At 51.0% G+C, this 23,365-nt stretch overlaps 5 protein-coding genes across 5 annotated transcripts; 1 reads left to right on the top strand and 4 right to left on the bottom strand.

Annotated features, from left to right (window-relative positions):
* Nucleotides 1-786: 786 nt before the first annotated feature.
* On the bottom strand, nt 787-1,187 carry M406DRAFT_57242 (uncharacterized protein; the record flags this gene model as incomplete). Its single annotated transcript, XM_040924581.1, has 1 exon — nt 787-1,187. A coding segment is annotated over exon 1 (193 nt), but the record flags the coding sequence as incomplete, so codon positions are not given.
* A 361-nt stretch (nt 1,188-1,548) lies between these two features.
* M406DRAFT_235247 (uncharacterized protein) lies at nt 1,549-1,884 on the bottom strand (the record flags this gene model as incomplete). Its single annotated transcript, XM_040916016.1, has 2 exons — nt 1,549-1,580; nt 1,752-1,884. Coding segments are annotated over 2 exons (165 nt in total), but the record flags the coding sequence as incomplete, so codon positions are not given.
* A 6,098-nt stretch (nt 1,885-7,982) lies between these two features.
* M406DRAFT_73749 (uncharacterized protein) lies at nt 7,983-9,398 on the top strand (the record flags this gene model as incomplete). Its single annotated transcript, XM_040925651.1, has 5 exons — nt 7,983-8,161; nt 8,250-8,534; nt 8,904-8,925; nt 9,247-9,296; nt 9,380-9,398. 5 exons carry the CDS (start codon nt 7,983-7,985, stop codon nt 9,396-9,398), a joined length of 555 nt encoding a protein of 184 aa, XP_040774074.1.
* Nucleotides 9,399-12,756: 3,358 nt separating this feature from the next.
* On the bottom strand, nt 12,757-14,626 carry M406DRAFT_99567 (uncharacterized protein; the record flags this gene model as incomplete). The annotated part of the gene is made up of 2 exons (XM_040926462.1): nt 12,757-13,724; nt 13,782-14,626. The coding sequence occupies 2 exons, from the start codon at nt 14,624-14,626 to the stop codon at nt 13,268-13,270; spliced, it is 1,302 nt and encodes a 433-aa protein (XP_040775010.1). The 3' UTR covers nt 12,757-13,267.
* A 352-nt stretch (nt 14,627-14,978) lies between these two features.
* Nucleotides 14,979-18,442, bottom strand: M406DRAFT_108483 (uncharacterized protein; the record flags this gene model as incomplete). The annotated part of the gene is made up of 3 exons (XM_040915302.1): nt 14,979-15,347; nt 17,250-17,778; nt 18,180-18,442. 2 exons carry the CDS (start codon nt 18,440-18,442, stop codon nt 17,418-17,420), a joined length of 624 nt encoding a protein of 207 aa, XP_040774073.1. The 3' UTR covers nt 14,979-15,347; nt 17,250-17,417.
* Between the last annotated feature and the right edge of the window lie 4,923 nt (nt 18,443-23,365).

Below are 23,365 nucleotides of genomic sequence, written 5' to 3'. Positions count from 1 at the left end.
TCAGCGGCTAGATAATGACAAGAGTTTGAGGACAAGCTTCCAGAAATGATGTGGGGCAGCATCTGCAACGTCATTGTAGGCACAACCTAGCCCATCCTCTAGGAGCTAGGAGCTTCAGTAGCTTCAAGCTTCAGAGCTCAGGGCCATGTAACTAGCTCTCTGAAACCGTCTTTGCACGCCACCTGCACACGCCTCACTTTTTATTTTGCAGTCACACGCATGCAAGCAACTCATATGCTCACCCGTTGAATACTGAGACCATGTTAATTCTGTTGCGGGGCGTGTGTGGGTGTGCTCTGTGAAATGTGCATATTTTGTGTCATCTCGATTTCCTCAAAACATCAATGAAGCCTTATTTACGTTCTGCATCATAAGTGGGTAGTGTGTCGGTATGTACATGTGTCATCCAAGTGTGTTTTTTTGTTGTTGTTGTTGTTGTTTTGGTCATTCCTACATATCCGGATCATCCTTTCACAGGGGTGGAGAATTACACAAAAAAAGTAATTTAAAAAAAAAAGAGGTAATGTCAGGCAGGTTGATGGGGAGAGAGAAGGATGTCACGGTGTAAGGGTGGATGAGTGAAAAGTGGCGCCTCCTTTTCGAGAGTAAACAAACCAACCCATCCTTCCCCCCCTCCCTCCCGCACGCGGAACCCCCTCCCCGCCTGTCCCAGTCCATCTCTCAGCTTCTCACGCACCACACCACCAAATTGATCACCGTTTCCTAGAATTCTAATTCTTCATAGGCATCGCACTGAGGATTATGATTTCATCAATTTTGTGATTCAGCACCAGTAAAAAGTCTCGTCATTTCCCTGGTATAATTACAAAACCGTCCCGTTCCGAACCTATCCACACCATAACCATCTGTTGGCTAACACTGTTGTCGCGTCCGTAGATTGCCGCAGTCGTGATGCTTCAATCTCACTCCCCTGTGCAATATACCAACTCCACACCAGCAGCAGACGACCGGCGGGATGTCCAAGAACACAAGCCCGCCGCCGCTCATCATCCACACGTAAGCAAGATACATGAACGTAGCTAGTTGATTCAACACCAGGATCCATGTTGCCCCCAACGCCAGAAGACCTCCCTTAGACAAACGCGCGCAGGAAAGTCAAGAAAAGCAAAAATCACACAAAATCATCCTCTCCAAAGACGCGAGCCATGACCGAGCAGAGGGGATGGTACCATCTCCCCTTTATGCCGCGGCGGTGGCAGCAGCCTTCTTGGGGGTGGCCTTCTTGGCCGCGGCCGCCTTCTTAGGCGCAGCAGCCTTCTTAGCGGCAGGCTTGGCGGTGGTCTTCGCGACACGGCCAGACTTGGTCTTGGTCAGGGTCTTGGGCTTGTCAACAACAGCAGGAGCGTCGGCGGCCTTCTTAGGGGCAGCCTTCTTGGTGGCAGTGGTGGTGCTGGCGGCCTTCTTGGGCGCGGCAGCCTTCTTCTCGCCAGCGGCCTTCTTGGGGGCAGCCTTCTTCTTGGGAGCCGCCTTCTTCTCGCCGGCAGGCTTGTCCTTCTTGGCTGCGCTCTCCTTCTTAGGAGCAGCAGCCTTCTTGGCGAGCTTGGTACCGCCAGATGCACCTGTGTAGTGAGGGTCATGTCAGTCGGTAACCCGGGTATGTAGGGCTTTGGGGGCCAATGTGACGCCAGACTGGTAATGAAAAGATAGAAAGGGGAGGGAAACAATCACAGCGATGCATTGTTTACGTGGAAGGAGGGTTATGAGATGAGTACGAGAGGCAAAACACATACCCTTGGGCTGCAGGAAGACGCCTTTCTCAACACCGGTCTTGAGAGCACGGTTGAAGAGGGAGTCGAACATGGAGTCGGTGGCGGTGATGTTGTTGTTGGCCTTAACGTACTTCTTCAGGCTCTGACGGCTATGAAAAGAGAATGTCATGTCAGTAACAATATCCTGTTGTGCTGTGCATTGTCTCACCCAGTGGTGTCCCCTCAACACGATGGCCTCATGTATCCCGTGCGGGGTGGCCATGAAACACGTGATGCGGGCGGGTAGACGGTGAGGGCCGGACGGCAAGCTTACCTAGATCCATTACGGTCCTTAAGCTGGAGTGAGGAGAAACATGTCAGTAGGATGAAATAAACAGACTTTAAAAAGCTTGTGCGTGGTGTTGAGGGCTGCACTGTCTCGCTGGCACGGATGCGCCGTGAGCCAGACGAGTCGGCTGCCACCCCCAACAGCCCACACCTGCATGACACACACGATGCGCCGGAAGGCGAGGAAGGGGATCGCATACATGCATAATAGCATCGCTGATCATGTCCTGTAGCAAGTTAATAACGAATGCGACTGCCAAAAAGCCGGAGTGCGTGCGACAAACCTGGTAGGTAGGGTGCGAAGGGGCAGACTTGGCCTTGGGGGTAGCGTCGGTCTTCTTGGGAGGCATCTTGGCTGAAACTGGCGAAAGTAACTTGGTTGTTGTGTAGATTGGCTAGATCGGAGGACTGGAAGTCGATGGATATCGAATCGATGTCTTCTTTACGTATGGACGGGAGAAATGTTGCTTCGATTTGGGTTGGTTTGTTGAAAAGGTGGGAAGAGAAGGGGAGAGAGAGAGAGCAGAGGGGAGGGAAGGGGGGTTCTGGAGGGCGGGCGCGGTCGAGACATGTGCTAGTGTTTATATACGAAAGTGGGGCCGGCCGTGAGGATGCACAATCAGTAAACGGGCTTGGTGCTGTGCTGCGCTGTGCTTCTCTGCTGCAGGTGGCAGCCCTGGCCTGCCGTGCCGTGCCCACCATGTTTTCCATACCAATGCCCAATGCCAGGTCATGTCTCCATTGGCCTGGGCTTATTAAATTCCTAAACTTGACACCTCCGAAAAGGAAAAATATAGTCCACCCGCATGTAACTCTAAATCTGTCCTGCCCATTTTGCCCCGACCTGAAGCCTCACGCACTCGCTCTTTCCTTCCTCTTCTCCTCTTTTCCCAACTTCCTTTTCGTTTCGCCTTGCTCAGGGGGTCATGCTCATCACGCTTCATTATAATACCCTGTCTTTTATTATGTTTGATACTTTGGTTTCTCTACAATCAGAGTATCACAGGAGTAGTTATTCGCAGAATAAGGCGGAGGCCCATAGAGAGGCACCATGGATGCTGCACCCGATTGATGGCTGTGGACAAGACTTTCCATCCTGTTCTCACTTTTCGGTCAATGAATCAAAAGTCATTCATGAAAACTGCACCACACATAGTACCACAGCTCTCACTCCTTCTCTCTCCAGCCATCTCAAACCTGCATGGGTATGCGGCAAGCACGTTATGCCCTTTTAGGCTACTCACTTGTGGTCATAGTGCATGGAATAATGCTCATGACCCCTGACATTTCCTCGTTCCTACGCAAACTCGATGCCGCTTTCCCCGTCTGGGAAGAATATTTGCACTGGACTAAAAGTGCGCTTAAGAAAGCAAAACAGCGGTCCCCCTGTCAGTGTGGTAGTTTTTGATTGGCTGCATGTCAACGTCACCTCGTTGCGGTTGTCACTTTGTCAATCACCACAGCCTCTCGTCTCTGCTTCCCTCCTCACATCACCCACCTCGCCCTCCCCCTCCCCCCCGGATCTCTTGACTTTTCCTGTCCCAACCTTCTCCCTCTTTCTCTTTCAATTCCCTCCCTCCATCAGCCCTGTCGCACCTGTTTTAGCTTATTGGCCTTATTGGCCTCCTCGTTTTTGGAATCGTTTTCATCAGTGCAGCAGAGTTGGAAAGTAGTGGTGTGTTTTTGAAAGGAACACTGCGGGGGACACCAAAACCTCCGGATTTTGGTGTGGAAAATGCGCAATGGCAGCCCTTTGGCAGCTTGCTTGAATTGCGACTCGATCAGGCGCATCCAAAATGGCGTGCGCACAACCCATGTTTCTTATTCTGTGAATAGCAAATTCTGATAATTTGAAATAGTCGCTTCTCAGCCGACATAATTTCAATCGTGCCATCCCGCGTCAGAGTGCCAATATAAGACAGGTTTGCTGAGGTTCCTTTTCCTTGTTGCCGCCTGTGGTGCGTGCATCCTGCATCGTGAAGCTATCCGCAAATTCGTGACCGATTTTCCTTTTCGCCTGCCCACGCCACCACAGTCGAATGAAATCGCCAATCTCGTCTTCCTGCATCACCAGCCGATCAACTTTGATGCCATGCACAATTTTTGGATTCATTTTTGCACCGTTGTGGCGCTGTGCACCCGTCTTTGTCCGCGGGCTGTTGACATCGTGATCGCGTGTTCGCGACGCATCGCGTCCACCGGATTTCAGACCGGTTTCCCCCGCCCTCAACGTCGTTCATACGGCCTAAGAAAGTCATCAACCCTTGAATGAGTTTGTCTGTATCGAATGAGCACTTTTTCATTCTTCTTTTTCTTGGTGGTTCTCTGGCAATACCTTTCTGCATCCGCGCCGCCCATTGCGGAGTCGGCGCGTCTCACGACCTGACACAACACGAAGCCTTCTTATCCACCAGACAGCTACCACACGCTCATTTTTTACCAATCAAACTCACTCACTACACGAAATCAACCCTTTTCTATCAGCTCACATATCTCTGACACAGGAAATAATGAGCCAGTCCAAGTGTGCAGCACATCCTTTCTCGAGATTCTGCCCCTGTCCGACAGGGTTTGAGTGAACCAGTAGCATGGGCTACGTGGACAAATGGACTGGTGCGCTGGTCCTGCAATGGAACCAACAATCTGCATATCGTTCAAAACAAGGAGCCACAACGTCTCTCGAGTTTGCAGACGACCAAGCAAACGTCGCCACCAATCCGAGCCAGACACGCCGGGAATCACAGCGTGCAACATGAGCCAACGAACCAATCACGCGTCATTAGCCAAAACCTGAGCAAAGAGAGTTGAGAAGCAGAGTTGCTTCCGGTGGTGGGCCTGCGGCCCTGCTTCCTCCCTCCTTCATCCCTCTCTCTCTCCCCTCACTCATCCATCTTGTCTAGGAACTTCCATTGGTGCCTATGCGATCGGTTGCTCCCAAACGGCTAAATGGGTGTGAAGCACCGAATGATCTTCTCTCGACGACACTACGTTCCTGCCTCCTATAACTTACAACGATGAAATCGCAAATGACTTCTGAACTTCCGGTATCCAGGTCAAATACCATCGTGTGAGATATGAAGCCACCCACGAAGCTGCGTCATGCTCCACCTCGATTTCAAATGGACAACTCGATGAGTGCATCCATCCATCCTCTATGGTTTTCGAGGGACCTTGGTGTCAGTCTTACGCGGTGCGCTGGCTGCTGCCTGTAGAAGACTTTGCGCTCACCTCATCCGATGACGGTCTAGCTTTCCGCGAGAGGCGTCAGGATTGCTGAAACCAGTAATGGCGTACGTCTACGCAAACCTGTTCTGTGCAGTTCCTGGAAGGGAGGACTGCCGCCGGTGGTCCAGACGATGTATTCACTCCCTGGTCGTCTGTAACATGTCCAAACTTGCAACCTCAACCAACAAACGTCACCACGAGCGATGGGCCTGGAGTGTCAGCGTGGGAGGCTCCTCATGCGTCCCCATGGCATGCATGAGACTTTCTGCCGCTCTTGTTCATTTCCTTGGACATGGAGCAGCCGTTCTTGTACCCTGTCTAAGCACATCTTTATTCACGGTCATGGTAGCTGTTGTCCAGCCATGATCTTGTGTGAGGAGGGCTCAAGTTTGACAGCTTCAAGTCCTTGAAATGGCGCGCGGAAGAGGGCGGCCTCGGTCACACGCTCTCTGAGAGCAATGTCGGGCAGTGGTTTCACCTAGGTAAACCTTGCTGTTTATATCCCGGACTAGCGATGGGCTGCTTGTGCGATTCTATACCTCAATCGCCTCTCCTGGATCGTGTGGTTGCTGGCTCAACCCGACAATACCACATGACGGACTTCGCGCGAATGCTTGCCTGTGCGAATGTCCAAGGCTCTCTTCCTGGAAAGAAAGTTGTTTGGGACGCCAGAAAGCTGAAGATGCTGGCTACAGGCGAGTGCTCGTTGCCGCAGGCTTGTAGAAGTGCCACGTCGATACGTTGCTTGTGACCCTGGATCGACCTGGGAAAGGCGAAGGGTCGTCTTTGCATCTGGTCTACTAATGCCGCAATTCGAAGCTAGATTTTCCACCCCCATGTTGCCCTGGTGTTGTCTTACACATTGAGAAAGGTGATGTATGGCGTGGGCCTCAAGCACCAAGTAATTACTTGAGTAATGGTAAGGGGCTGGTGGGAATACCAAGTTCTTTAGCTTCTACCATTGCCTACCTCATAAGTCTGACGGGTCATTGAAATCTTGTATCATCAGCAGTGCGGCGGCCAATGACAACTACTGAGTTTGAGAACAGAAGACGTACAAGATAATCTCTTCAATAGGGCAGTACCTGCACTGTTTGGGTCTCACATGATGACCAGGACAGACAATATCTCTATGCTCAATTTCATGTTGAATACAAGTAACCACATCGTAATAAGGAGGACCTATATGTTGAAGCCGCGTTCTGTCTTCATTATCCTAAGACCAGCCTTTCTCACAATAACGAGAATCACCATCTCGTATGATACGATGATCACCAAGCACTTCATTGGCACTTTGCTTCATGCTAATTACAATAGCACTGGTTGAAGCTGAGCATGCTTTGTGACTTCTTTTTGTCTTCAGGAGGAATAGGCCAGATATTCCCTTTTCTCATGCTTCCGCAAGCTTTAGACATTAATATCAGGCAGTACTTCACTTCACGCAAGTCTCGACCTTCCTTGTGGTCCTACATCACGACCACATCCATCAGCTCTGGTTGATCGTTAAGAGCAGCCGTGCAAGCCTTCCATAATACTGCTTTCTGAGTGAGTTGCCTTTCATAGAGAAGCCCATAAAGTTTTACCTTCGCCTCTTCCATCATTGTATCCAACAGGACTTCCAATGCCTCCTTCAGAAAGAGAATAAAGGAGGCCAGGGAAACATTCATCATTTTGTTGTCAAATGAGACATGATGCTCCGACAACACCATCATATAAGGATGGTAAAGGCCACTAGGGGCTTTACCCACCAATACATCCTCTTATTAACAGACCTGTCGAGGATCATACTGAGATAGCAAGATACTGCCCCATTCAGAGTGACTGGGTAAGTAGGTAATCAATTTTTGATACTTGTAGCAATTATTGTAATGGCCAAAGACGTGAGATGTGGTCAATTTTAGTTGTAATAATTACTGGACCAAGCTGGACATCATGGCCTTGCGCACTACTTATGCTCAGATTTCGTGAGTACTGGTGGATGAGAGACGGTGATATTAATTCATGAAAATCTATGAGACACTAAAGTTTCTTCTTTTCAATCTGGTCCTCAGTCCATCGCAGGTCCATCGTTTGATACACTGTTATATATAAAACCATCATGTTGAAAATGAACATGTCGTATGGTTAGATCATGCTATACAGGTGTTTTGCTTTGGTACTAGCACGACAATGATAACTGTTCATACCTATTTTATTTTGACAGCAGTCAATCATGAGGAATGGTTGATAACAAGACCAGTATTCTCATGCGTCTGATAGGTACTATGAGTTGAGTGGAGGTCTTTCAAGAGGTTTATGGATTTGAGCTTGTCCACAGCCTCACCAATGGTTGGCCCGCTCGACATCTTAGGCTGTCCTTAGAGACTCGAATGCTCAGACACAGAATAGAGTTCAAGTCGACCTCAGTCTTGAATACAAACGGCCAGTTTCTCAAAGCCCAATTGCATCCTTCAATTGACAACGGTAGCCGAACGCCATGAATTCTTCAGACCAATTCCGCTGTAAGAGCTCGAAGGAAACCCAACGCCGCTGAAACCACCATGGCACCTCTGCTGGGAACCGTGCTCGTCCCCTGTGCCGCATTTCCGTGTTGAAATTTCCGAGCTGCAATCCTCCTCACGTGCAACGCAGCCCCTGCACGCGATGCAACTTCTCATGAACCTCGGGTTCTGAAACGAGAGATGGCCCTTGGAGGAGGGCATGTATGAGAAAGCTCACAGAGATACCTCGAGTGCCTTCCCTGCTCCTCCTCCTCCTCCCCCCTTCGTTCCAGCAGACGACTCAATCCTCTTCAAACGCCCCACCGAGGAGTTAATACCCCCCGCCCAGAGAAATGAGGAGAGGAGGGAGAGACAAGGCAGTCTGACTATTTGGAAGCAGTAAGACAGGTATCTCCGGCCGGAGATTCTAAACAATAATGAGTAGAAACATTTCCTTTTTCACAGAAGACATAACTAATCTACCCAGTGCCCACGGCACGGAGCGGTCCCTACGTGAGAAGCCCCGCCCCGGCCGTGACCTCGTTCTGCTGTGGATAAGACACACACAGCCGCTTCCCGAAGCCACTTGCGGCTCCCGGCTCATCACGGGCGAGCCCTCGGATTTACGAGCAAAGGGGGTTTTGGTTGGACATCCGCGCTCCTCCTCTCACCATGAAACCATCGCCTCACCCCGCTTTCTCCCAAACCTCGATGAACGACTGCAAAGTATCCACCACGACAAAAGGCCAGATCAAACCCGTCGCTTGCTTTGGTTCGTACATGTTGAGTTTTCTTTGTCGTACCGTCCTACGCATCTCTCCCCCTCGTTTCCCTCTCGTGGGACAGTCCATTCTTGCATTGCCGACCCGAAGCTCGGCAGACGGCCTTATTTTTTTTTTTTTCTCTTCTTCGTTCTCCCTGAGTCCGCAGGGTTACGTACATCTGGGCGACAACATCATGCCACCGCAATCAGACGATGATCACTAAGGGCTGTGCCGTGGTATTTTTCTTCCTTCCCCCCGCCCCAAGTTGCCCTGACTTATACACTAGATACGGCAAAGACGGCTAGAAATCAATGGGAGGGAAAAGGGGGAAAAGGGGCGCTGTGGGATTGATTGTACTATCTAAACCGAATGAACAGTGAGCAACAAGTCACTGACAAAGTACGTACGATGAGACGCGACTCTTTGTTTTTCTTCTTCGTAATATCCGAAGACAATATTGGAACAATCCACCAGGCTCTCGCTAAATTTTGAGTAAGGTCTCGTGTCAACAGCCCCTTCAAGATATGAAACCTTACCTTAGTTGAACATCACGGCCGCGCTCACCAGCGGCATAGTTCGGCGCAGCGCGTACTTATTCAGTAGGTAATACTCGATCACGCGCGTCTTAAGAAATTAATTATGTGTGCAGCATAAACGCATATACATGCCGCCATCGAGAAAAGATTCTGGGAAAATGACGTATTTGTTCTGTTCGCAAAGAAATTCTCCTTTCATGAAGAAGGCTTCGTCACCTGGCGTGGCTTGCTGAGGTTAGTGGAGCGGATCCTCGGCGATAACGAACGTTGTTCATCATCCGCCGTTTTAATAACACGTACATTTATTGTTGCTATAGTTCCCATGGCGTGCTATAGTATCAACTCCATACTAAGTTACACTATGATTGAAGCATAAAGAGAAACGCGTGGCCTTCTCGGTTCGGCTAAGATGTGGTCCAGGAATAGACATTGACAAGCCCTGCCTCCCTTTTCTGGCACAAGAAACATTCCCATGCTAGATGTATTTCCGATGACTCGATTTTGGGTTATAGTGTTTCGAAGACGGTACTGCTATTGTATAATGTGACGTCTTTGCCCCCCCCCCCCCGACTTTTCTTTTTCTTGAAAAAAAAAAAAAAAAGCTCAACCCAGAAATAGCTTTTCTGATGAGCGCTGGCTGACGAGGGCACTCCACCACAAAAAATCAGACGAAACTGCCAGAAAAGCTTGGCTAGTCACATATACACACACAATCGGCCCAGAAAAAGAGCCGTTGGTGAAGGTGTCAATGGGATGAGACGCTGTGGACGTGAAACAGCCCCCGTCGACGCACTTGGGATGCTCCACGTAATGGCGACAGACCTGATACCCGATTACCATGTCCTATGTAGTGTGCACTTGATTACTGTAGATAATATGATAGGTAGACTGACTTCTAATTGTGCTATAATGGCTGACGGTGGTGTGAAAAACGCGGTAAAGACAAATGAGAGAGAGGGGGGGGGGGGCAAGAGCGCAGTTGACGCCGATCAGTGCATGACCGGTGACGAATGATGACTGTGACTGGTTTACCCTCATTGCGTCGACCGTCCAGTCAAGGGAGACGTAAAAGTCCCTGCCGAACCGGATCTGGAGAAGGGGTTCTCCATCGATCTACAGCAGATCACGGCGTCTCATCATGATTTGCACATCTTGCGAACCTCCAAGACGTTCAAGCGCTGGGTTGAGACACGTCCTCCGCGAGCCGCGCATAACCACAGACACCAGATGTTTCTTGCCAAGATGCCTTTAGCTTTTTGTATGATCTTTTCTCGTCTGTTGTTATTGCCGCATTGCCGCCGGGCATGCTCTTTGGAAACATATACATACTACTATGGTACGGCTTTCAAGAGGAACCGCTCCACCAACAGAGCCCCTGGGCCCATCCACGAACAATCACAAAACGCCGGCCCCAAGGAAGACTGATCTAACTAGATGTCTGTTCTCATCCAAGAGAGTTTCGGATCTCGCAAATCAAAACAACCGTTCCCCTCCTTTTTCTCCCCTTCTCTCTCCCCTTTCCCATCCTCTCTTCTCAAAACGAGAACCAACAAAAGAGACGACGCTGTTTCAAATTTGGCCACGAGCGCTTTTGAACCCCCCGGTCCTGACGTTCTTAACCTTACTTAAACCGTAAATCAACGTTACGCGTCCCCCCCCTCCCTCTTCTCCCCTTCTTGCGGGTATGGTATCCCTCCCATCGGAGTTATCTCCGAGGAGCGCTGTGAGTGGATGAAGCAAAGGGCGCGCGGCAGGCAAAGGCGAAGGAAGAAAGAAGAAGAAAAGAAAGAAAAAGGAAAGGAAGAGAAAAGAGGGAAAAAGAAAGTGGTTTGGTAAATGGACTTTGGAGCAGATAGTTCTCTCTTTGGGTGACCAACACTGCTACCTGAACCTCTCTTTCCTTGTAGAGAAAGAGGAGGGGGTTCGCCCTGGACGGACCCCCGAGCTCTTTGTCTACCATTCTCCTGGTCGATGGTTCCCCAGGTGCTACATGCTATGTACAATAATCATCCGGCGGAAAAAGTATCTGGCTACCCGTCGAACGGTGAAAGTAACATACTCTCTTGACTCTGTCTTTTTCTTCTTTTTTTTCATTCTCTCTCCTTCTCAAATGATCTACCTCATCTTCCCGAGACTTAACATCATCACACCTTCCCTATTCCCTCTTTGGGCCGAGCTGTGAGAACATTGTCGTCTTCGTCGTCGTCGTCGTTGTCGTCAATATTGGGAGGCGCAGGCGCAAGCACAGTCCATTGTACAAGTGATATATTTGTGGATATATCACCAGATCTGGTGAGTGTCGGTCGTGATGGGTTGTGCTGGTTGGTGGTCCCCTTTCCTAGGGTATGCCCCACATTCCGTGGCTGTGCGTGTGGTAAAGTACTTAGTATAGCGGGCTAATGTTGCTATGCTAATTTAATTTTCCTCATTCCAAACAAGGTAGGTCATACGACTGCAGTTCGTACTTCCAAATCACATACGCATATACACACAATAGTGTACTATGGTATTAACAGGACACGATTGTCAGTAAGAAGAAAATGAATGTACCCATGTGGATAATGTGGATAACAACCTTGGCTTAAAGGGGCCAACCTAGATTCCATTCCCGCACCCCCTCCAAGAAACTCGTCATTTCAGCTCACAGATCTACCCCTCCCTCCCCTTGCTCCTCCTGCTTTCTCCTCTTCCCACAGGAGAAAGGAAAGATCATCTTCTGCCCAGAGCCACATCACCCCACCCCCTTCCCCTTCTTCTGTACTCAAGTAGGCTATCAAAAAAAGGGCCGGCAAGCCGGCTTTACCAGTGGAGACGCGTCATCACCATTTGAGTGAGGCCTCAGCTCTCGTCCCCCTCTCCCCATCCCTTTTCGGTACAGGCCACTCTCTGCCCGCCTTCTTCTTTTCTCAAAGGAGAATATGGTGGTTCCATATTCCTTGGTGGAGGAGGACGAGGGGGAGCCCCGTCGAATGAGAGGGGAAGAGAACCAAAGGAAAGGGCCGGCTATGGTAATTAGTTATCGCCCTTGAACCTTGCGCCACTGGCTCGGTGTTAACATTGGTCTCGAAGGAGCTCGGTCGGAGTGTGAGGAAGAATGAAGGAAAAGAACAAAGAAGAAGAGAAACAGCAGCCACATACGCCTCAAAAATGATACTATCCGGGAGGGTAGTCCAGTCCAGCCCAAGCCAGACCAGGGGCGCCAAGTTAAGCTTACCCGCTACCAAGAAAGGGTCTTGCCTTTGTTTGTCCTGGTCCTGCCCCGAAAAAAACCCATGGGTAATCCTCCCCAGAAGAGAACAGGCCTTTCGGAGGATAAGCGAGTCAGGACTCATCCTCTCCTTGTGGGCTTTCTTCTTTGGACTTGGCATTCATAGCACGTGTATGCTGGGCACACACGTTCCAAGTCCATCGTACCGCAAACGCCCCCCTCCTCCCCTCTCCCTTGAAAATTTGCAATGATCATCGTGATATGCTGGCGGGCTTGGCAGGGAAAAGGCATTATCCTCCTCCCACTTCTCACCGAGGAACGAACCTCCTCTACACACAAGTCTAGACCCCTATCTGGTTTCTCTGCTCTTCTCCCCAAGTGATTATCCTATAGAGTCTAGCTGGTACACTGCGAATGTATATGCAACATGGAGATGAGGTCTTGGGAAAACACCACCAGGCAAGCAGACAGGTAGCAAATCAAAGTAGTCAAAAATGATTGATATTCATTTGATATTTTTTGTTCTCTCCACACAACTCTCTGCTGTGCTGCTGCTCTAGGCTAAACGAGTGCTTTTTTGCCCATCACCTATTCTTACTTGCTCTCTCTATCTCGACCATCTTGATAATTTAGTTCGTCCATCCCAAAGTGATTTGTGCAGGTATCGTTCCGAGAGAAAAAAAGAATAGAGAAAAGAATATGTGCAAATGATTGAAGAAGAGAGCTCGCCATAACAGCGATGCTCCCCATACGCAAGAAATATTTGATGCCCTTCCAAAAACGCCTTGTAAGATGCAATTGATCCGTTCGTTGCTCCCTCTTCCCTAGGCCTTATCACGGTTTCCTCCGCCGCCTGGGAATTAAAAAAAAAAAAAAAAAAAAAAAAAAGACATGAAAGACACAAGCTTCCAAGTTGGGTATCTCCTTCGCCAGTCTGCCGCCGCTCCCATGACCTTTCTGTCGCAACTTTCCCATCTACAACCACACCACCTTCTCTTTAGATGGAAAACTTCTTGTTCAACACATCCAATGCCCTCGCGTCTTCGTGGAAGCCCATCGCGGCCAAACCCGTCTGCGAGCCCGAACCACCGTTACCAGCCCCGCGCGGGCTGCTCGTGGCGCTGCTACTGCCAGGATTGGCGCTGTTGGGCTCCGAGTCCGTGTGCGCCGGGTGAAGAAGGGCAGAGAGACTGGCCTTGTTGTTGCCGCTGCTGCCAGACCCGGAGATTGGTGGGGACTGCGAGAGGGCCCTCGGGGGCGGTGTCGACGAGCTGTTGCTGTGGGCGGACACGGCTGGCAGGGGACCTGGCATGGTCCTTCCGGGGCCTGGTCCAGTTACTGGTGCTGGCGCGAACTGCAGGTGTTGTGGTCGTGGTGACTCCTCCTTGATGCGCACTTGGGCCAGGTAGGGCGATGTGTGCGCTGTTGTTGCTGGTGGAGCTGGTGCCTGGCTGCTGCTGGTGCTGTTGTAAGGCGGGAGAATAGGCGGTGTCACGCGCGGCTGAGCGGACGCAGGCGGTGGCAGAGGAGGTCGCGGGTCATAGAGATGGGCTGGCGGCGGTCCGGCCATGTAGTGAGGGTGTGGAGGGTAGGGCCCGTGCGGGTGGACATGATGAGGGTGTGGCAGCGGTGCTGGAGCGTAGTGACCCGTGACTGTGTAGTGGCTGTAGGGAGGGGTTGCTACTGGCGATGGCGGCCAGCCCGGGTATGGCTGCTGGGCGTACTGCGGGTGATATGCTCCCGGGTGGTGTGGCGGCGGTGGTGGGTGTGGATATGTGGCCATGGGTGTCCTCGTCGTCGCAGGCACGGGCTGGTCGTTCATGCTGGACTCTGGGTACATGCCCTTGACGGGAACGATCTGCCTCAGGCTGGGGTCGGTGCTGGGCTGTGGCAGCTCGGGCTCGCTGGGATGTGGGCGCGAGTAGTACGAGATGAGGTGCAGGTGCTGGCCCTGCGAGGTGGTAATGCTGAAGGACTGCTTCATCAGGCCGTCTGCCTTGTATCGGTAGCCATCGGGCTCGCCATCGTCAGAGACATCGTCGCTCCCACGACCCGAATCTGGCGTCTTGCCGGCGCTCCTCCTCGACGTTCCGAAGCCACCGCCCCGCTTGCCCTCCATCTCGCGGTAGGTGAGAAAGCTGCCCGACACTCTGCTCGCGCTCCACGACTTCCCGTCTGTCCACCGCCGCATGCCAGCCTCCCTCTCGTCCCAAACAAAAACTGAACCCGACCGGATCGACTGACGCTCCTTCTCGGACAATCTGCGCTGCACACGTGGCAGCAGGCCTAGTCTGCAGGCCTCGAACAGCTTGATAGCGTCTGCGGGCGTCCGCACGATGCCGTGATAAGTCTCCATCATGTTATTCTGCCGCACAGCCATCGACGTGTGTTTGTGTGCGTGTGTTCGTTCTAAGTGTCGTGTGTGGGTGTGGGAGTGACACTTGATGTGGAATGGCTGTTTTAAGAGAGAGGAGGAAGAGGATGAAGGATGGAGGAGGATGATGATGGAGGGAAGGTAGGAGGGAGAAGAAGAATAAGGTAGGAGGAAAAGGTTGTTTGATCGTCAGGACTTGGCTGCTGGAGAGGTTATGATGAAGTGTGGGCAGACCAGATCGACGTTGCAGATAATAATAAAAATAAGAAAAGAAAAAAGAAAAAAAGAGAAAAGTGCCACAAGAAGAAGTCTATATGGCCCCCCAGATCTGGTAGAGGGAGTGTGGATCCACCATCCAAACAAGAAAGCTTGAAATATAGTTGCTGTGCGGCGGCGGCACCCAAAAAACCCTGGTCCTGCAACTCAGGAGGAGCCAAGGCTTGCGCGGCGCTGGGGATATCGCCCCACCGGGATAGAAACAACACGGATGATCGGCCTAGCAGCTGACAGGGGCTGTAATGAACAGGCTCGGATCGAGTGGCCAGTACTCCGATCTTCCGAGGCTGCGGCGGAAATAGACTCTTTGTGTCGTTATGGAGTACGTGGAGAGGCGTTTCGACTATTGTGGCTTATTTTTCTTTTCAGGGTGTTTACTCGCTGTCGATCATTTACAGCCGAGATATATATTCTGTTTTTTTCTTTCCTTTACGAAGTGGCGCTGTCAGCTTGCGTAAAGCGAACCAAGGTCCAGCAGAGGAGGAGGACTGAGCATGAATAAGTGTAGCTGTCACACTAATTATGGTAGTTAAGACACTTGCCCTGGTCCCAACTCGGCATATTGAAGTGTAGGGGCAGTGTGAAGAAGCAAAAAATAGAGCAGATTCATGAACCAGTGCTATAGTGAAAGTGAGCCAACGGTGCTGAAGCGCCGTACATGAAGGTGTTTCCAGGAGGTCCAACAACACCCCAAAACTTCGACGTACAACCTTGAGCTAAGTTTGTTGGTAGAGGTGAGGGTGGAGTGGGAGATAGAAGAGGAAGAGAAGGAGTGGGTTGGGGCCACAAAAGAACCGACGATGTGCACTGGTGACAAACCACACTCTAGATGCGCCCATGAGAAGGGAACCACACTGGTTCATGTCATGTCCACAGCCCTGGGGAGACGACACGCAATGCACGGCACTAGCCGTGAATTAGCATGGCAAAGTCAGATGTACTATGTAGTGGAGTTGACTCGTAAGGATAGGGAGAGGGTGAGAAAGAATAATAATCAGCATTAAAAAAAAGAAAAAGGGCACCGGGCTTGTTCAGCGGCCTAACATCCTGGCAGCCCACCCACCCACCTGTAGTGCAGGTGTGAGAGAGTGAGCAGCCAAGGCGATGACTCCGCAAGAGAACGACCCATAGTATGCAATAGGTACTTTGGGGCCTGGCCTGGGCCTGGCCTATGCACACCAAGCCTTGTCCAACCCATGCCGCAGGGGGTGGAGGTGGGTTTTGGCGTTGTACGGCAGCCTATGTGGGTACGTATTTCCGTACTGGATGAGAATAGTCCACTGAGAGAAGGGGGTCAAAAGTTCTGTACCGAGTACTGAGTGCGATTGTGTGACCACACACCACAGCCCCCCTGCAGGGCCACCAGTGAGATGGGGGAGAGGACCCAGGACTGGTGAAGATCATCGTACTCTGGCACAGAATTGGGGCAGCGCAGGGTATCAGGAGCCAAAGGATCACTCCTGATGTTAATAAGGTTGTGTAGATGTGTTCGTGATCTCAGTCAGGGCTGCCACGCGCCGTTCGCAAAAGATTCCTGCGAGCGACTGCCGTAGTCTTGGGGCAAAAATGCTTGGCTTTCTTTTCTTCTTCTTGGTGGATTGGTGATTGTGTACTTGCGGCAGCAAGGAGAGGTACATACTCCTTTGAGTGAGGAGGGCCGGCCAAGGGTGGGTGGTGGGTAAGACGTCGCGATGAGGTGACAGACAGAGACCCCGTCTCCATTTGGCTCGGGTGGCCTCTTATTCCCGAGATACGGGCTGTAGGAGGACGCGTGTGTAGGCGTCGAGTTTCCCAAGTCGCAGACCGGAAAGGGAGAGGGGGGGGGGGGTGTTACAGCGCCAAAAGATGAGACGGGTTCGGATTCCACTTAAAAAGTGGCCGGTAGCCGAGCTGCAGATGAAGGCACAAGTTGTCTTTATGGTGTGTTCATTGGGTTTGGAGGGCAGATTGACACTTGTCATGTGCGTGTGTGTGTGCACTGGAGTGCGAAATTACAGGGTATAATCCAGTTTTGTCCATCTCGTCATATGATGACCCCAACTCCGAAAGGTCGACTAGGAGAGGTGTATTCTCACAGAGATGTCTCGGGCTGCTGGGAGAGAACTATGTCGGAAGAAAGGGCCCTCTCAGGGAGGAAGGGCAACCAGACAGGGCATGATGATGATGAGACGCGGTAGCAGTGAGGCGTTGAGCAAGGCAAGGGAAGGGAGGAAATAGTGGACGAGTGTGAAGGGAACGCAACACACGCATAATGGTGCTGCTGACATGGGACACGCATGCGATGCAAAGCTAGACAAGATGCGAAAAGTACAGGCAATTGAGAACGTACCCGCTGTAGTAGCTTCCGACTTCAGATGAGATGCCGCAAAAAAGTTTGACGTCGACAGGAACGGTTGGCGACTGACGTGTGCTGAGACGTTTAAGCTGATGTGAGGCTGTCGCGGAACTTTTAAGGTTAATCTATTTTTTGATATACCGCCTAACCTCCCCACTGGGCCTAATCGAGCCGAGTCAAGTTGGAGGGAGTTGGGTGAGAATCGAATCTGAATCCGCCGTACCAGTTGCAATTTGAACGGCTGGGTCCTGTTTTGTAGGCTCTGCCCCAGAGGAATCGATTTTCGCTCTTTTTCTTCTTCTTCTTTTCCCCCCAATGAGGACTTTTTTGTTGTCGAGGTTCGGTGGTAAATAGGAGGATCAGAGAAGTTGAGTGGAAGAGCTGGTAGTATGTAAGAAGAGGGGGGCCAGGGAGGTTCAGGTGGAGGGGAAGGTCCAAGGTCTCGGAGGGAGCAGGGCTCAGCGGCTGGGATAAATAAGCAATGGAATAAAGGCAAAGGGAGAATGGGAGAATACGGGACGGGCTGGTTAAAGTTGAGGCACTAATAAGTCAAACAATCGTATGAACCCTACCCCAGATTCAGTAAACAGTCTTGTCTTGCATCCGTAAGAGACCATAAGAAGCTTCAAATGGGCCTAACCCCTAGGTGTGGAAGCCTAGGAGGTAATTTGTGAGGGAAAGAGGTGGGGAGCTGGGCTGCGCTCATCCTACGCCAAGCAAAACAGCTAGCTAGGATCTTTTTTGAAGGTCTGACAGGGCTGATTGGGAGGAGGGGGGAATCACTTATCCAGCTAGGTGGCTCACTAGCTGTTATGCTGTCCAACCGCTGGGAGCTGTGAGGATAGTGGGGTCTGTGTGGATAAATGCTTCAAAAATAAGAGCACACCAGTACGCGATGGTGCATTGGTGGAGGATAAGTCATACCAACAGTCTGAGTTGCCAAGCAGGTTGGTCGTTTCGGTAGGCCGTACCAAGCATCCCAAATTAGGCCTTGACGTGACAATGTTGCCAAGAATGTGATGATGCTGTTGTTGTTGTTGTTGTTGTTGTTGTTGTTGTTGTTGATGATGATGATGATGTTGTAGTTTGATGACGGGATGGGTATTCTTTTCTTCTGTTTTTGTTCCAGAGACAAGAGAATGAGGAAGAACTGGAGGCGCCCCGTTGTTATTGCTGTGGTCTTCCATATGAATGGGGACGAGGGTGATGTGAAGGCTGCGGGTGGGTGATGTGAAGGCTGCGGGTGGGTGATTGGAAGCTTGATGCTGAGGTTGTTTGGACCCCTGGGAGAAAGAACACTGATGTTAATGACATGACACGTCCGGAATGTGGGCGTCGTCACCTTGGCATTGCTCCTGCCGTCCTCTCCTTGGTCCTTCTTTCCTTCGCTCTCTGTCTCTACTTTTGTGTGTACCTCGCATTCGCTTTCCGTCATCTTCATCCAGGGTGTACTGGACTTACCTTTGATAGCAAACCTTACAACTAAACCTTTCTTGGACCCTTTTCGCGATTACCTTTTGATGCCGAGTCCGCAGAACAAATGGGGCTCTATGCGGATCTGGCTTTCCCGCGAGGAAGTCACGGCCGATGTGTACACGGGCTACCATGCATCACTTCGGTGTCTCCTCCGCACCGCCCGTTTGGCTTGACTGGTTGCAGCCAAGGCCAGCTAGTCGGGTGAAGAAAAGGGAAATCGAGAAATCTATCGTCGCAGCCCCCTTTGCAGTTCTTGCGCGTGCCGCCCTTTCCTCTCTCCCCTGCTGCCTCTTTTGAGCCGTTGAGGCTTGGACAAAGGGGCCTCGTCGTCGTCGTCGTCGTCGTCGTCGTCGTCGCCGTCAAACCCCGGCTTGGTGCTGCCCCGACTCGTGTTGTTTGTTGGGGGATCGTATCTCCGTCGGGTCGATCATCTATTGACCGGGCGTTCGGGCCTTTAAAAACGTTAAACTCTGAATCTGAACCCTGAATATTACTACTATTGATTCTCATGGTATAACTTGTATAGTATATGGTTAGGTGGCTATAGCAGCCAGCAGCTTAGAGCTTGTCATGCATACTTTTTTTTGTTTCTTCTTTTCTTTTTTAAGGAACTGTCCTTGTCTGAGATTGATCGACGTGCTGGCCCCGGGGGGGGGGGGGCTTACCCTCGCCAGAAACCCCTGGAACCCTGATTGCCGATGTCAAGCCTTATCTGGGTGGTAGACGTGGATCCAGTTTTGGGCAGGGCTGCACCAAGACAGAAGCCCTTGTCCTGCTGGGCTATGCAGAGCGGCAGGAAATGGTGAGGGGGGGAGGGATACTTGGGATGCAGACGCCCAGAAGGCTGGGCGCGGATCTCCGAAACCTAGGGTCAACAATACAAAGAAAGCAAGAAAGAAAGCCGACAGAGAGAGAATGTGAAGGGGCAAACCCTTGTATGGTCTTTTTCGGGGGGTTTACTCTCTTCCGTTCTTGGCCAACCTCCCGATCTTCGATTCAGAACAGGCTCTATTAGATCCAGGCTGAGTTGGTGTGTGTGCGCGCGTGTGTCGAGCATGAGTCGAGTTGTCTCTGCTCTCCAGGCTGTACTGATCGGCAATGTCGGCTCGGAGGATGGCGGTCTGCCAAGCAACCCGGATTTTGATTTTTTTTTTTTTGGAGAGGGGGGGGGGGGCTGAATAAGTTGAGAGAGGAATAGATTTGCTATGATGCGTTCACGAGCAAAACGTCCACGTCAGCATCAGTGCTAGTAGGGATAGTCTCAAGTCAAACTTAGACCAAGCCTCTTTTCAGAAGGGAAAGGGAGACAGAGAGCGCGCATATGTGTGCGTGAAGTAGATGAGAAATGAGGCCAAGACAAGGTTAAGAACCTTAAAGACAAACGCCGAGCGAGGCTACCATAGTACGGGCTGCGGCGGGTTGATAATGATGATGCATGCATGCATGCCTCCTTTCTTTCATTATCATCGCATTCTCTTCCCGTGATATCGTGCTCAGACAATGCCAAGCAAGGCCCGGTCGGTGCCCACATGCTGTACCATAGTACTTTTGCTATGGTACAACAACACTACTACTTACTGAGCCTATTCGTGCACCTGCACCGGTACGCACGGTATTTCTGGTTCCACTCACGGTCTCAATACCTTTCATCCTTTCTCCCTCTCTTCTTTTTCCGTTCCTCGTCTTGCTATGTTTCCTTGGCCTCCTCCTGGACGGACAAACTAAAAGAGATTGAATCGGGGTGAAATTAAAAAAAAAAAAAAAAAAAAACAAAAAAAAACATAGACTATGCTTGGCCTGCTGACCTTAGCCTTGGCTCCTCCTTTAGCGGCAGCCTCCAGCATTCCAGCTGACCAAATCGACGAGCCGCTGCCAAGACAAACTAACAAATAACCTTCTTTTGTCATGTCTGCCGCCCCCGTTGCACACACCACCTAATCCTCCAAGACAAACTTTCCCGTCCCTGCCTCCCTGCCCCCCCTGCCCTCCCTCTCCTCCCTCCTCCCTCCCTTTTCTTTCTTCACATTTTATTGCAAAGTGATGATCTTTGATTTCAAAGGTGCCACTTTTTTATATAGCCAACAGGATTTATTTCCCCCGATATGTCTGGGGGTTCAGTAGGAGGCGTGTGCTGGCTATGGCAGTCCCCACCCGCTTTTCTCTTCATGATCTACCTAAGAAAACAGAGAGGAATTGATTAATAAATATCCAGGCTCGGATGAAACGGCACAATGTTGTGACAAAGTAGACACCCCGCCCCCGAGCGCCATCATCAAAAGACGGACACAAGGTTGAGGTGAGATACAGTGAGATCGCTGAGCAAGCTTAGTTCGCCGTATCTAGTCAGAAAACAAAGGGCAAAAGAGGAGAAGGACAAAAGGGAATCCCGGGCAGCCGCATTCGCTACCCGTTTTTGGTTTCTTTCTTATTCGCCACCCAGCACGTCGGTACCAGGGAGATCGATCTCGTCTATGCAAAGAGCCTCTCGATGTTGTGTTTCCCCCGCCGCCCACCCTCTCCTCTCTTGGTTTCTCGGTATCGAGTTCGGTTACCACGGCACGCCCGGGTGTAAAATACTGTACCATGGAATGTACCATAGTACAAACCTGCTCATGACCAACCCAACCAACCTTCTTTGGCTTGGGGAATAAATAGCACTATTTTTCTTATTCTTTAATTGTTGGGTCCTGACATTGGGGGGGGGGGGCCAAGGATGGAGACAGGCAGAGAGGGGGAGGAAGAAAAGCGGATTGGGACTCCTTCTTTGGGGCGTGGTGGTTTAGTGAACGAGCAGAGACAGGGTCCATTTTGCATGGTCTGTGGTAGTCGATGTGCCGTGAGGATTGAGAGGGGGGAAGGCCATGCAGGTGAGACGGTGCGAGGGTTTGTGGCCCCCCTGCTCCATCCGGCCACATTTCAGCTGGGCGTGTGTACATTCATTCTTTTTTGGAGACAACAACATGGCACAGGACACATGCACAAGATCCCTTGGGCCGCAATTCGCCGAAGACGCTCCGGTGCTCAGCTCCGTGGGCACTTCATATTTTTGTGTGTTTGCGCGTGCGTGTGGTATGCCTTATCATCATTTCTCACTTGGGGAAAACGAGGAGGAAGGGCTGGGGCCATATCTTGTTGATCTCTCATTCCCACGGCCTTCTGTCTTCTTTCGTTCTCACAGTAAGCAAGCAAGGCAGTTTGCTGATGGTAATGCTGATGATTTGCTCGTGACCTCTGGAGTAAATACGTAGTAAGCTGTGTGGGGGTTCTATCGGCCCACATATAATGTTAGAGGAGAGAGCGAGGAAGAGAGTCACGGGCATGCGCGACAACGCATGTATGGCCCCGAGACCATCATCTCGCGCGCAGATGATCGAAAAAGGCAATCGTCGACGCCCAGGTACGACGTTGATCAGCAGTGGTCGCACGAGCAGTGATTCCAGAAGGTTGAAACCCGATGTCGAACCAAGCTTGTAAGTAGCTCAGTATGCAGGCAGTTCTTCCTCCTTCCTCCACCAACACCTTCTCTGGCGTCAGTGTGGATATATAGCAGGCAGCTCATGTATTATACCGTAGTAAGTCATAACAGAGAACAATAATGGCATGCTCTACCACCAAGAGATGCACATACACAAAAGCAGGAGAATCTTCCCCGCTCTTTGCGGTCGAGACATGCACGTTAACACGTTCCACCCGTCAACGTTTCTTGGTGGCACCTCGTTCTTGTAACGGGATTTGGGTTTGATGAGTCGAACGTCCCGAGAGAGAGAAGAGGACGATGGGGACACGAACAACAGCCTCGAAGCTTCTCTGTGCTGCTCCTGCGCGTAGGTGGTGTACCATGGTATTTGCTTTTTGTGTGCGGTGTCTATTTGTGGCCGTGGATCTGTTTAGAGTGAGCAAGATCCAAACGATCGACTGGACTGACCAAAGTATGAATCACTGCTGCTCATTATCTAGGCGGATCGACAACACATCAGCCTTGTCATCTTGGGGCGCGGTTATGCCGTTCGTTCCCTAGCCGAACCTGTGATGGAAAAGCACGAGAAGTCGCAAATGACGAATGACCACCGACCAACCCACTCCCACCTGGAAGGAAGTTTGACCAGGTAGGAACCCCCGAGCAATGGTACCTAGTACAGTAAAGTTCTCAGGCAGGGACGACCCCGATGCGGAATGACATGCGCACAATGGGACTAAGAGCCCCTAGCGCTAGTTCCTCCTGTGTGGGTTTTCCTGGTTCTCTTTTCTCTTAATCATGTTTAAAATCAAGCGTCTTTCCTAAGGACCCGGAATTGATCGTCGTCCAATTGGTGACAGGCAGGCTTCTAGATTCCCATCCACCCCCTCCCCCCCTTTGCTTGGTGGGTCCGTCTTGATGAGGGACTCGTAAGCTCTGTTCCCCACTCACTTGCTTTGGGGCTGCTGGCCCGTACTGGGGCCTGGGAAGATTTGCCCGGTGGTGTTGTGGCTGGCTGGCTGCGCTGGCTGGTTGGCTAGCTGGCGTGGCTTGGCTTGGCTTGTCACGTCTTTTTTGTCTCTGTAGGTTTGCGAATGCGATATGTGTTGTGTCTTCTTACTCGTGTTCAAATGTAGGATCCTCGTCTCACTATGAATCCTTTTTTTCTTTCTAGGGA

The sequence above is a fragment of the Cryphonectria parasitica genome (genome assembly GCF_011745365.1).
Source record: "Cryphonectria parasitica EP155 unplaced genomic scaffold M406scaffold_6, whole genome shotgun sequence".
Lineage (NCBI taxonomy): Eukaryota > Fungi > Ascomycota > Sordariomycetes > Diaporthales > Cryphonectriaceae > Cryphonectria > Cryphonectria parasitica.
The sequence above is the reverse complement of the archived record's forward strand: the minus strand, read 5'-3'. Positions and strand labels throughout refer to the sequence as shown.